Here is a 14,588-nt window from a genome sequence, read left to right as displayed (position 1 = left end):
TCTGGTCTTTGAACAGTGACAGGGTTTGGGAATCATAGAATGACTCCTTATCTCACCTGCAGATTACAGCCAAGGGTGCTGGGTCCCTGAGAGTTGGCTTCTTTAAGGCAGCCTCTTTGGACAGGAGACACCTTTCACATTTCTTGGGTGGGACACCCAAAAAATTGCTGTCTATGTTTGAAAGGTCTGGCTCACAATTACTGCCCCTACACCATCAGCACACTGTGAGAGAGTGCCCATTAACAACACTAGAGTTCATGAACACAGAAAAAAATATCCAGATTGCCTTTTAGTTTTACACTGGGACATTATTTTGGCACAAATTCACAAGGATCAAGCTGCTATGCATTAACTTCAGGCAAATGTGAGATGACAAAGTGACTGTCCTTTAAGAAGGAGGTCCACCCTTCCTGGTTTGTAGGATGGACACAGCAGGGTACAAGCTTCTCAACTCCTTTCCCTTGAGAACATAACTGGGACAGAGCTGCCACAGGGATCCATCCTGTCAGGATCTCATTGCTTCCTGAGCTACTGCAGCAGTGGCCACACGGGAACGCTCGTGCCAGCAGCTCCCCACCTCCCACTGCCAAATCCAGCCTCAGGCTCTTCAGCTGGCTCAGGGGAAGTCCCAACCTCTTCCCAAGACAATCGCAGGACTGCGGTCACTAACACAGGGAAAATCAAACAAGCCCTTAGAACAGGACTCTAGATTTCGAGGGTGGGGGGGGGGGGGGGGGGGGGGGGGGGGTCGGGGACCAGTACACTTAGGAAGGAAGAAGTAAGATAGTGAGTTTTCCCACCTTTCAGTGTGTCCTCACTGTGTTCTCACAGACAGGGGGAAGCATAAATCACCTTTGCTGAACTGTGAGCTGCTGTTTGGGATTGCTCCTCTTTCCCCCACCAGCTAACACAAACTGCACTGTGCTGCAGTCATTCCTGCTCTACAGGGGCTGTACTCATATTTTCTAGTGCCCAAGGAGAGGAAATGTTGAATGTACTCATATACAGCTCGCAGATTACAGAACACCCATTTATACCCCACTTAGAAATACCCTGATGGCATTTCTGCAGCTACTTCATGCCCTTCCCCGGGGGAACACGATGCCTCACAAGTGCAATCACCCAGGCAAAACACATCAGACAGAAATACACCCCAGCATTTACAATGTATTTCTAAATAATAGCTCTTGTACCTGTTGAAAGGATTCGCAATTCTGCAGGTATTAGAGATGTCAGAAACACTTGTCAAGAGCATTCACACTGCTGGTCAAAACAATTTGGCTGTTACCCCTGTGTCTTAAACTGGAGCAAGCAATCTGTGCTCTGCAAGTCTCAGATCTAATTCCCTCTTCTTTTTTTTTTTTTTTCTTTTGCTATGATCCAGCTCCCAGTGGAGTGGCGAGCAGAGCAAAGGAAGAGATTAGTTCTCTTCACAGAGACCCATTTTTCAGTCTTCCCACAAAACCCAAGCGCTAAAACAAAGCAAATGCCATGTCCTATTTAAGGCAGGAGGAAAACTTACCGTGTGCTGCACCTGGGATGGCACCCGAGTCAGACAGTGAAAAAAGAGAGAAACCCGTGTCCTCTCACTCCATGCTGCTCAGCCCTCTGACAGTGGCTGTAGCGTGCCAGAGACTGACAAGTTCCCTATAAACACCGTTCCAGTAAAAAAAAAAAAACCCAACAATCTTACTTTCACTCCCTCCCCTGTCAAAACTCACTTGGAGTACTAGGAAATTCTCATCCAGGGAACAGTCAGCTGCAATCTGATGTTTATGGATGTAATAAAAGACTTTCAAAATGAAGAGTATGTTTTTATAACCCTAGGGTGCAGTAAAGATATATGACTAAGAGTGGCAGTTCGTCTCATCTTAAAGAGACAAAGATCCATTTCTCTGCCCTGTTCCTTTCTGAGGGGGAGACCTCTGGTAACCCCTGTTTCTGAAGGAAATGAGACATTGTTCCAAGATCGTGTAGTCTCACTTGTCCCCTATTTGTAGAACAGGAGGGTTAGGTGTGCTTTTACGCTCTTTATTACCCTCTGTCTTCTTTTTTTTATACGTCTGGGCAGGGCTGATAGCCCAGGTGCACACAGATACCTTTTCCCTCAGCTTCTTCATTTCTTTTGCTGTGATTCCCTCTGTGAAAATGAAATCCTACTGCATGTAGCTTGGGTACCTTGCCCAGGGTTTCCTGCTGCAGCACCCCAAAACCCAACAGCAACTCCTTTCTCACCTCCCCCCCCCCAGCAGCACCGTGAACATGCAGCGTTTGCAAACGCAGGTGCTCATCAAGTCAGATTTCTGCACGACACACAGGGTGTTTTACACCTGACAAAAGAAAATCAGAACCCACCCCTCCAGAAGATGCTGCAATGGTGTAATTCTGGGCAGGGGATGGCCAGCTCAGGCTTCCCCGGGCTTCCCATGGCTCATTCCCGTGCTCGCTGCGGGCACAGGGACTTCGGCTCCTTGCCCGTTGGCCTCTGCCAATCTCAGCAGGGAGCTTGGCTGGGACATCACAGAGGAAGGAGCCATTTTGCCTTGTCTCCAGCAGGTCTGGGAAGAAAGCAGGTGGGGGCAATATGGCAGGAGCATTTTTTCCTGTGACTCCCACCGTGGCCGGATCGGAGGGCTGGCAGAGAGCGCACACCTTCCCTGCCGGGCGGGGACCAGGGACACGCTGAGGCAGCTCAGGTTACCCTGCACTGACACAGATGGTTTATTACCCACTGCCAAGTGCCCTCTGCTTGGCACCGCCCTGCTCAGCAATAACTCTTCCTCTACTCTCTTACCAGCTGGGATCAAGGCCAGGGAGCCACCTCCATCCCCACTCTCCCTGTCTCCCCTTGCCATCCTGCCAGCCCCAACAGGCTGCAGGCAGGGACTGCATGGGGTTTGGGAGGTGGCTTGGTTTCCCTCCATCTTTTCTGCCGTGGCCAAGAAAGGCTGGGAGGGCATGGGCATCTCCCTCTCCCTGCCAGCATCAGGTTGGTGAATTCATACAATCATAGAATCAGGGGGTTGGAAGGGATCTCTGAGACCATCAAGTCCAACCCTTGATCCACTACCACTGTGGTTACTAGACCATGGCACTAAGTGCCACATTCAGTCTCATCTTAAAAACCTCCAGGGACAGAGAATCCACCACTTCCCTGGGCAGCCCATTCAATGCCTGCTTACTCTCTCTGTAAAGAATTTCTTCCTAATGTCTAACCTAAATCTTCCCTGGCACAGCTTAAGGCCATGCCCTCTTGTCTTACTGACAGTTGCCTGGGAGAAGAGATCAAACCCCACCTGGTTACAACCTCCTGTCAGGCAGTTGTAGAGAGTGATGAGGTCCCCCCTGAGCTTCCTCTTCTCCAGGCTGAACAACCCCAGTTCCCTCAGCCTCTCGTCACAGGACTTGTGCTCAAGTCCCTTCACCAGCCTTGTTGCTCTTCTCTGGACCACATTTCTCAGAAACGATTCTGCCTCTGGCTTGAGCTTCTGTTCTGAATTTCACTTTTACGTGATTTGTTGATCTAGGCAGTCAGGGTAACTAAAAAAGAAACACAGGTGGACAGAAGCCTCAGGAAGGGGTGAGCTTCAAGCCCACGTCCGTGAATCACATCATATGGGCACCAAATTCACTTGGCAGCCCAGGTTAATTTGGGTTCCTGCACACAATTTCCCAATCAGGTGAGTAATCCTGAAGCAGCTGGCCCTGTCCCAATGCAGGCATCCATGTGGGGGATTGCATGCAAGGAGCAGCAGACCGGAGGAGGATTTTGGTCCACAGTCTCTGTCCTCTTTGGTCTTGCCTGAGCTGCAAGTGTGAATAAGCCTCCAAAAGGAAGAACAGAGATGTTTCAGAGTAAGAAGATTTAGACACAGTGACAAGCTTCGTCCTCTTCATCAGCAGCAATCTGCACAACATCTTATGTATTTAATCATTCAGAGGGGAAAAGCAGCCCTGCAGATCTCTGGTGCAGTCAATGGTGGGCAGGCAGGGTTGGCACCAGTTCAGACCTGGGCCCTCTAGCAGGCAGCTACACATGTCTTGGTTGTGCTATTTCTCCCACTGCAAGCCAATATTCCCGTGGAGAGACCCTCTGTGCAGGTCCTAGAGAGCAGATAAGCTGAAAAGGCAAATACTGAGTAGTAAGTGAAGTGGGAGGTGAAGCTCTGCCTGTGACCTCAGGCTGGTGAAGTGACTCCAATACATGGCCAGGATCCTGTCACTGGGCTGCTGAGCACGGAGGGGTGGTGAGGAGCCCTTCCCACCTGCTGGCCTCCACCCCAATCAGGGCACTGCTCTCTTGGGTTTGCTCACCCATTTCCCCCCGGGGATGGGGGGATGTTTGTTTTGAAGGATCCACCAGAACAAGCTGGCAACAGAGGTGCAGAGAGAAACTTGGGATAACTCAGCACATCTTGTGCTCTTTCAGGTCACATCCTGGTGAGATCTTTAATGACTTGTTCAGCCACCCGAGTGCTTTGCTGTCCTAACTTTGGAGCAGTAGGAAAGTCCCTGTGCAGGTTTTCCTGCGGTGGGTCAGACTCACTTGATCTTCCACAATAGTTCCTTTCTCTGCACTATCAGAAACATGACAGAGCCCAATTTATTTCTCAAGAGCGTACTGCTAGTAGGATTTGTTCATTTAATCGTCATCTCCATCAATATTGCAGAGTGCCTGAACCCTGCTAATTAGAGTGACAACACAGACATTTGTTTGTGAGTTTTGAGCCAGTTCCACCACGAGGACACAGACCAGAGCCCTTCTGCTGTCGAGAAGGAGAGGATACCAGCTCAATAGGCTTGGAGTTTTAACACCCCAGAGAGAAGGAAGGGTTTGGCACTGGGGGTTTAATGCTCTGCTTGGTGGTCCAGGAGGGACAAGAGGAGGACAACATGTGATGCAACAGTCCACAGGCCTAGAGCAGCTCAGCCTTTGCCTTTGCCTTGCAGACAGCTGACCCCTGATACACCACTGCATCCAACCCTCACTGGATAATAATTTTTTATTTCCAACAATCTCCCATGACTGTGGCCAGGAAATGAAGAACAGTTTCTTAGCAGGACTCTGGTGGATATCTCCTCTGCTGGATAAAAGCCACTGCTTATATTTTCCTCCCGAAGGATATATTTTCCAGTCCCACCTTTTACGTCTTTGTTCTGTTGAAGTGTGTGTCATTCTGCTCCAGCTGCCTGGAGACTGATGAAAAGAGGTGCATTGCCTCCCACCGCTGTGAAAATTGGGGTGACCCCCTTTTTGGCATGTATTTGGATGAGTTGCTTTGGGAAGCAGAAAACACACAGGCAGAGGTGTTTAAGAAGTAAAGACTAGAACAGAGCTGGGTTTTTTATTCTTCCTACTCTCAGCAAAATGTCAGGAATGCTTAAGATTAATGACAACCCATGTGAAAGAGAAACAGATACCAAGGAACATTAGTTCCATCACACTCCGTTCAACTTTCACCCCCTTTCCACAGCAGGACTCTGTCTTATGCTTTGGCACCTGTGGCCAGAATTTTTCTTGCCGTTTTCAACTTAGATCTTTGGAAATCCTTGTTTTATAAAACGCAGGGAGGGAGAGAGATCTCGCTGACACAGTGAGCTATGTTCTGCACAAAGCAGAGCCATGTGCTGTCAGCTGGGGATGAAGAATGAGGGCCTTGGGGGAGCGTGAAAAAGTTATACACGGTCTTATAAAATATACGGTTCGCTTCGTGTTTGGGGAATAATAAAAAAAAAAAAAGGTAGATTTTCTAGAAGCCCTTCAATCAGCTTCCAGCTGGTATGACACAGTGGCATTCCCTGGTAGAGCCACGCTGGCCCATTTGCTGGTCTTTGTCTTGGGGCAAATGGCTACTGGTTACCCACACCAGCTGGCACCCAGGGAACACCTGCTCCACCCCACCTTTCCTGATCTGATAATGCAAACACTGCACTCCTGGACCAGAAGAGTGATGCTGTTCCAACAGAATTTGTCACAAGGAAATAGCTCAGGAGACACCTTTTTTTCCCTTGGCAGCACGTGTGTCCTTGGCTTGACTACCTCCTTCTGGCAAGAACGGCAATCACTGACCTGCTCATGGCTTGTTACAATCTCACTGTGGTTAACTCTTCCTGTTTCATAGCCCCTTTGTTCTTTTTGCTCTCCAATTTACCTTGTTCTCTGCATAAACAGGCTCCCTGCTGTTGCCTCCCTGTCTCCCCCCACATCCTCCTACAGTGCCTTGCTCTGCCCTTTTCCCCACAGATGTTTCTGCCACAGTGGATGCCTCATGGAGTGGCTTTGGTTCCCTGTGCCTCCCCATCTAAAGAAGACAGCACTGTGAGACATTTTCTTACATAATACAGGAGCCTAAGCAAGAACAAGAGGTGGACTTGCAGTAAGGGTAAGGAGGATGATGAGGTGAGACCAGCAAAACTGCATCACTCCTGTCCCACAGACTCACCCATTCCTGCAAGCTGCTTTTTCCAGCCCCAGGCTTTCTGTCTCACTCTTGGTCTTTCTGTGCACTCTGTGTTTCCAAGATAATCTTAACCTCTTGCCCTTTGTCTCTCCTATCTTCCCATTTTAGTGCTCCAAACCGTGTCCCCAGCTGACATCTCCTACCCTGCTGCAGTCCCTGCCTCAGCAGCTATTCCCTGTAGCTCCACAGTGCACAGGCTCAGGCTCCTGCTCAGGCTGCACTGATGTGAGTGGTAGAACATACTGCACCTGCACAGATGAGCAAAACCATGAGCCAGATGCTCGACAGGAATTGCCCCAAGCAAATGTTCTGCTCCAGCGTCTGAGATCTACAGGGCTGAGCATGACACTGGCAGGCAAAGAGGAATGGTAAAAGCACCATTTCAGTCCTGCCTGTGGAGTACAACAGTGCTGTGGCTGAGGAATGTGTTCCAGATGTGTTCTTTCACCCAGGCCTTCTTTAATCTTGTCAGGTGTGTTTAAATATTTATCACAGTTAGAGCTACCATGCCCACAGCAGAAATTATGTTCTCTCCTCACCCATTTGGAAATAACATGGGGCTCAAATGTTGTGCTCAGCTTTCCAGCAGAGCTTTGCTGAGAGATGAATAAGTTTCACAAAACACTGCAGGACAGGCTTTCACATATTGCCTGTGTTGCCTAAAAAAACCCCCACTGCTCTGTGCAAGACTTTTCCAAAGGCATCAGGAGTGCTGAGTCAGACCAGGATTAGGCATGGGGAAAGTCCCCTGGACCTCAGCCATTCACCTCACCCTCAAATTCTTTGAAATTTAGGGACATTTTTAAAGCTTCCCTCCAGAACACTGTGATCAAACAACCTTTATTCTGCTGTAGGCACAACTACAACAACATCACCTTTCTTTCTTCCATCATAGCCACATAATTTCCAAATACAAATGTTCACAAATTCAGCGGCAGTAAATTAAGTGCAAAAGGGTTGTTTTACCTGAGAGCTGCTCAGTGCCAACAGGTATCACTTTGTATGGAGACCTGGAAGAGTCAGAGAGAGTTGATGTTAGCAACACTCAAAATGCAGTTTGTATTTCAGGCATTTTTCTGGACACATGACCCTCTGATTTACTAGAGACAGAGGGAACCTTATTGTGCTGTATGGCCATACAACGAACATGGCAAAGATGCCTCCTCTTTGGCAAGCCTTGACAGCTTGTGGACTGAGATGGTGAGGAAATTTGGTAGGTCAGAAGGGAGCCCCAGTGGTGGGGATCATCTTTTTGCTCTGTCTTCACACATTGTCCTGCGATGCAGCTCCCTCCCAGCTGCTGGGGCTCCACCACAGGGTATCAGTGAGAGTAATGGCAGTGATAAACAATGATGAAATAAGTAATGAAGGAGTAACTGCCAGCAGTCAGTGTGAAACTGAAAGTGCCAGGCTGGACAAGCAACAGGAAAACAAAGAGAAAAAAGAGAAAGGGACTTGGAGACGGGAAGGGCCAAAACCAGCATGGGAGAGACCTAAGCTCATCAAAGACTTGGACTTGGCTTTTCAAGTAACCTCCTGGTTGTGTCCTAGCAGAGCAATGAGGAGTGGGGGGAACAAAGGAGCTCAGAGCCTTGACAGCAAACAGGGAGGGATGGTAACAGATGTTCAACATTAATTACTTGAAAGCGGTATTTTGTCCTCAAATACTCCTGCTTTAAAAACAAGTAAAACCCTTCAAAACCAGCAGGCATTGGGGTTATAGGCCAGCACGCATTTCTTTCTGTCATCCCCCTCCCTCCATGGAGTTGCTCACTTCCCACTGCACAAAAAAGGCAGGCGACCACCCCCCTTCCCTTGGGCTTGACCCTGGTTTTGCAGAGCAGGTGGCAGCAGGATTTACCTCTCTGTGTTTGCAGGCATGGTCGGATCGATGGACACCATGCAGTTGTCCGCCGTCAAAAGGGAGATGGTCGTGTTCCTGAAAAGCGTGTTCCAAAGAGGATTATTTGACCTAGAAATGCCTGATGAAATCCTCTCCCTGGCCTGGAATTATCTGGGACCTGTGTTACCTCAGTGCAGAAAGGGTCAAAGCACAGGACAGGGCAGGCTTGATGCTTCAACTGCTTCAATTAACAGAAGGGTTTCTGGTAAAATGTGAAGCGTGATCATCTTTGATCTCAGAGCAGACTTCTCTCCCTGTTAACTCATTTATTCTGTTGACTCACTGACTAATCATTTCTGTGAAAAAGCTGAGTTTTCTGATACATTGACTCAGCAGCTCTGTATTGACTCACATTGTACAAATGACTATGGGTGCTATGAATGTCTTCAAATTATTTAGTTACTCTTTTACCAAAACAAACAAAACAAATGTGTTGTTGAATATGGGCTCTTGTTTGTTGGTTTTTTTTCAATACTGTGCTAAGTGTGATCTCATAGGCTCAGATGTAAACCTTGCAGGTTTACTTTGGCTCCAGGAGCCTGACTGAAAATGCACAGTCCTTTGGAAACCTTCTAGTGAAAATAAAATGCCAAATATGCAGTGAACACCCTGATCATGAATAACTAAAACTGCTAAACAAAGATTCCTGGGTGATGGAGTGGAAATATTTGACATGATAGGCAAATGAGAGTTATTAACCTCTTTAATGTCAAATGGGAGGAAACAGTCAGAATAATCAGCATTAATTCTGTCCAGCAACTTATGCAAATTCTGAGTCAATACAGACAATTTTGTCTTTAAATCCTCAGAGATGGAGTCATGCAATAAACCCATGATTCTAGAGGTGACTAGGGGGCTTCCCTACTCCTGCTCCACTGCCCTGGACAGGTGGTGCAGAAAGGAATGGATATTAGAGTGTGCCACCCTCCACCACTGACACACAACCACACATGATCCTGGATCCCTCTCAACACAGAGGTCTCAGCTGGATGCTGCTCTCTAGGCTGAAGGTAAGAGAAACGAACCCTACAGGAAATTACAGCAGGAGGGAGGGATACTTTGCTGGATACTACTGGACTTTGCAGGACAACATAAATTAGGAAATACTTGCCCTAGGCAATGGATATGGGGATATTTACGTTCAATAAAATAGTTCTGCTGGGGTACTTTGCCTTTGACTACCCCATGCCTGTGATTAGATAGTACTACACCTAAATAGAAAGTTTGTCACCTAGTGGCAATGATTCTCATTGGCCCCAAATTTTGCCCCCAAAAATGGGTTCTAAACATATGGCTGTATTTCACTCAATATGGGCAAAAACGTAATGCTGAGCTATAACTGGCAGAGGTGTACACAGCCTGTGTGTACTCAGGGCTGGGCTTCTGCACTTGGTTTTATTATTTTAGATTTAGATCTCCTCTGTTCTACTCTGTTCCGTTCTGTTCCTCAGGCAGAGCCAGCACTGAAGTGGCTCCATGCCCTGCCAGAGCTTCCACACTCTTCCAGCTCTGGATTGTCCCAGTTTCTTCTTGCAGTAGATTGGAAGGAGAGAGCAGCCTGAATAGCAGCTAAATAAATCTTTTGGGGCCTATCTTTTAAATTGTTCCCAGAAGTAAAGAAACAGAAGTGAAATGAATGTCACAAATGAAAAGTCAGACCTACCTTGGTAACCCTGTTGCAATGCAGAAGAGGTCCATGATATCTTTGGAGTTGCAGTATTTACTAAAGATCACCTTCCAAATGGGACAGCAGCAGGGGGAAAAAGGAAGATGAAGAGAAAGGATGATTAGTTCCCAGTGAGATATGAGCTCTATCCAGGCGTGAACTTGGCTAATTTTAAGGCACATTCTGTAATTTCAATTATCTGATTTGGCCTGTGAGCTGGAATATTTCTCTACTCCTGTTTAATACCTGTGTCTATTTTGATAAAGCAAGCAAAGCCCTGGAGACCTAATTGCTGTTCAGAAGTAGAGCAATAATGAACTATTGAATGAATAATGAGTAGTGAACTGAGAGCAAAAGGTTTCTGATAGTGCAGTACTGCTGCAGGGTGATAATAACTGTAAATTTTAGGATGTAAGAGCCCAGATTTAGGAACAAAACAGCCCAGATTGGATGTTAGAAAAGGGCACTGCTTTGGACTATACCAGCATATGCTAGCTGTAAACTGAGCAGAGGGTTTTTCCCCCCAGCCTGTGCCAAATTTCCTGCTGACTGTTGGGTTTTGTTGTTCCTGCTGCTGGGTCAGAGTTCAGATCTGGAATTTGCCACTCTTACCTTCCCACCTCCCCAAACACCTTTTCATAGCCCCACCCTTCCACACACACCAGGCAGCCCCTATGCAGAGAAGACTGTTTGAGCAGTGCATCTAAGGAGCACAACATCCCCCTGATCCCACTGAGACACGGCCTTTAGTGACCCATTCCAATGCTACCATTTTTTCCCAAGATTCCTGTGTCCATCAGGACATCTGGGTGATGGTCCTTCCTGTTTGAGAAACTCTTCTGCACCTGGGGTGTAGAAAGCACCTTAATAATATCACTGTAGTACTTTTCATCGGCCTCACTACACCCATGTGCAATGTTTCAGCTCTGTAATCTGAAGTTTATTTACAATAAATGACTTGCCCAGTACCTTACCATGGCTAAGTGGCAGGCCCGAAATGGAACCCAGGAGTCCTAATTTGATTTCTCTTTAGATTCAGAGACAGCATGCTGCCTCTGAAAGAAAACTCTCAAGAACTCAACAGCAGCACTCTGCATGAAGAGTCTCCTGTTCCAATAAATACATGGTTATAGGATGTCTGAGCTCCACTGACTGAGGTCCCTGAGGTTGCTTTCACTCCAAACTCATGTGCCCCCTGTGGGTTCACACTGCACTATCGAATCTTTCAGTGCTCTAAACCAAAAGTCTTGTTCTTAGTGGAAATATTGGGGGAGAAGTAGCCATCAGAAAGTACCAGCAGTGGAAAAAGCAAGTGTGGGTGGAATAAAAAGAAACTGCAGACATAAGAAAACAGGATTGAGTTCGAATGCTTCTACCAGTGTTGGGTCTCTTCTCTCAGAGAAAACTCACTGTGTGTGTGACTATGGTGGAGGCTTTGAACTTGCTGTGGAAATGAAGTGCCTCATTGCAGCTGGGTCCAGCCCACCTTTCTAGAGCCAGGAACAGCAGAGAGCAGTGGGGGTGGTTTGTCTGGGGGCTGCTGGAGCTAATGGGATGGCTGCAGGGGCTTGCAGTGGGGCAGCAGTGGTGCGGGGAGGGGCAGCTTCCCTCTCACATCCCACAAGAAGAAAGAGTGACACGGTTCAGGGGTCAGGAACTGTTCAGGGTTCAGGATGCAGTGGCTCAAAGGGACCTGTGGCAAAACTCAGGAGGAGCAAAAAAGTGGTATTTTGCAGATGAGATCTGAGGCACGGGGAGATCAAGGTCAAAAATCTCCTCTCCTTTCAAGTGCCTTGGTGGAAATGTGATGTTCCACCCCTCAGAACCACCCGTAGTATCCCATATTCTCACGGTTTCTATTGCCAACCAACACAGACACGAGGGATGTGCATGCCCACAGATCAGCCTTGAGGCTGGTGACCCAGAAAAGGAGGGATGTGTCACCTGGTCTGACTGCTGGGAGGAGGCAGGGTCTAGAGCAAGGGGGGTTGCCTGCAGTGGGGGGCTGTGGCTGCTCTCGCTGCATTAGGCAGGCCCTGTAAATTCAGCGAGGCGAGGATGATCCTGGAAAAATAACATGTCACCATCTAATTAAAGACTCTCCCAAAAGGTGTAGGTGCCAGGAGGTAATTAAGCCTGCAACCTCACTCCAGCAGCCTTGGCCTTCGAGTGCTTTAATTCCTGAATTGTAGGAATGTACCTTCTCTGAGGTACCTTTCAGACACCAGGGGAGATCCCTCACCTGGAGGAGTCACATGGTGAGGACCAGACCTCTGCCACTGGCAATGGGAAAGTCATGGAAGAGTCCACAGGATGCTCTGCCAGTGAGGGGCTGCTAATGCCTGCTCAGAGCTTGGGGCATCACAAGCCTGAAGTACCAGGAGAGCTGGGACAACATGGCAGGATTTGACCAGGCTGGTTAGTCCTGGAAATGCACTGACACTTCAGCAAAGCTTCAGCCCTCAGTTTTCACTGGTGTGAGGAGCCCTCCTACTCTTGAGTGAACCACCAGGGGTTTTGTGGTAGAGAAGAGGATGACAGAGGTCACTTCCAGGGGCTTCTGTGACCCATCCATACACTCACACCCACCTTCCCTGTTTTCTGACCCGGATGAGGTTACTCCAGGCAGAATCTCTATGAAACATGAAGGCACTTGATTGCTGAGGTAGGTAGTATCTACTGCTGGGGAAATGGGTGTGTTTTAAAAGTCTGTGTTACCCAGTGATTGACCCTCGGTTATTAAACTACAGCAGCAATCAAAGCAATAAAACATTGCCAATCGAGCTCAGATGGGGCTGAAATCCAGCTCTAGCAGAACACAGCATCCTGCCAGCCTGATAGCTGCTAAAACTGGCTGACAGAATATTGGAGAGAACAACAACTGGTACATGCAGTAACTGAGCAGATGATGGTAATTGCAGCTGAACAGAAGGTAAAGGCTTGTGATGTGGCAGGAGTGCTATTTCAGGTATTGAGGTTCCTTATCCTGGAAATCAATTATTATTGACCAGGACAGACAAGAGAAGATGAAACATTAAAGGTAAGAAAGCTGGCCTGACCTGATGCATAGAAAGTAATAGGAGCTTTCAGCGCACTGAGGATGAATTTTGATTTTTCCTTTTACTCCATGTAGTAGTGAAAGAGTGGGAAGCAAAACAAAGACTGTGATACCAGATCATGAGTTATCTCCATACATGATTTTTAGCTTTCCATACTTGGCACTTTTACTGAAGTTTGCTACAAATGGATTCGTGAATCACCCACTGCACTTTGATACCCATCTCGGGATGGTTGTCCTCAGCTGGCTGTTTTTTTAATCAAAAAGCTCATGCTATTTAAAATTTTCTTCTATTGCAGCCTGTTGAGCTTTTCTGGTCATCTCCCTTCTGTTCTAAAACACAGCAGCCAGTCTCAGATGTTTCCCAGCAATGTGCAATTGTCCCTGTTATTGTCCGCAGGTTCGTGTTCCCAACAAAGTCAATGCCAGTTGTGCTGATGGAATACAATTGGGGTGTATTTTAGAGAGATGGGAGGGCAGTACCATGTACTATTGATGGCTCCAGCACAGTATAGGAATCCTATTTGCCTGGAGCCCATTATCATTGCAGGGACATCAGCAGCACAAAGGCAACACAGGGACACTTGGCCACATTTCAGCCGTCTGGGACACGTGGTTTGTCCCGTGACCTGCAGATGGCTGACCTGCAGCTTTGAGGACAGACAGCCCTGTCCTGACACAAGCTGATGAGGAGAGCATCTCACCCTGTCCTGTGAAGATGTCCTTCCTCTGGCAGGTGTCCTAAAGCCATTCCTGTTCAGCCTGGGTCTCTGTGATGACAAGTTTCTCTGTGTGGGTCTGATCTAGACCCACAGTCAGCACTGAGGAACTTCATCTGCCTTCAGATCTGTGTCAGCTGTCTCTGACCCATAGTCATGGTCTTGCTGAGGACCCTGCTCCTATGCTGGGTGAGAAGCCACGCTGAAAGGTGTCTCACAGCACCTCATTCCCTGCAGTAGTGCCTGGTGCTGGAAGGTATCCCTGCTTAGGACAGGACTGAGACCTTGCTATGGAGCATATCAGAGGCCAAAGGCAGGAGATCACAGTAGTTTCTACAGCTGTGGCAGTGAGCTAAGATCATGCATGTATAGGGTTTCCTATAAAGAAATTCCAGGTTTCCTCATAACACACATCAAAAAAGCGCAGGTCAGCACAGTCCAAAAAAGCCAGGGATGAATCTCCTGACTCACCTCCTAGGAAAAAAGTGGACACAGACCACATTGCCTGGTGATACGAGAGTCTGCTGCAAGACCAGTCAACACAAGACACTCAGTTGCCACTGTCATTTCTGAAAGCAAAGGCAGAGTCAAAATCACTTCTAAGCAGAGTCACAGCAGTGATACACCGGCTGGGAAAGGGAAACAGAGGCCTCTGCTTCAGCCTGCACATTGATGACTAAATGCCACGAAGAAAATCAGCCACATATAAACCCTGTTAATTGCATTTCCCTTGGATTTGTGCCAGGAGGAAAAGAAAATATTCCTCAAAAGTGATGCAGCA

At 47.7% G+C, this 14,588-nt stretch overlaps 1 protein-coding gene across 5 annotated transcripts in view; it reads right to left on the bottom strand.

Moving 5' to 3' along the window:
* PDE9A (phosphodiesterase 9A) overlaps positions 1 to 14,588 on the bottom strand; it is a 49,823-nt gene that overhangs the window by 26,779 nt on the left and 8,456 nt on the right. For 2 of the 5 annotated variants that reach the window (XM_032678189.1, XM_032678191.1), the window contains exon 1: positions 1,523 to 1,986. Coding sequence is in view for 1 of the 5 variants with exons in the window: in XM_032678188.1 (XP_032534079.1) it covers positions 7,428 to 7,471; positions 8,323 to 8,400; positions 10,028 to 10,098 (193 nt within the window). In the remaining 4 variants the exon portion in view is untranslated. Of the gene's footprint in view, positions 1 to 1,193; positions 1,339 to 1,522; positions 1,987 to 7,427; positions 7,472 to 8,322; positions 8,401 to 10,027; positions 10,099 to 14,588 lie in introns of those variants that run through there. The other 3 variants (XM_032678188.1, XM_032678190.1, XM_032678192.1) reach the window with 3 other exon arrangements.

The sequence above is a fragment of the Chiroxiphia lanceolata genome, chromosome 2 (assembly GCF_009829145.1).
Source record: "Chiroxiphia lanceolata isolate bChiLan1 chromosome 2, bChiLan1.pri, whole genome shotgun sequence".
NCBI lineage: Eukaryota > Metazoa > Chordata > Aves > Passeriformes > Pipridae > Chiroxiphia > Chiroxiphia lanceolata.
The sequence above is the reverse complement of the archived record's forward strand: the minus strand, read 5'-3'. Positions and strand labels throughout refer to the sequence as shown.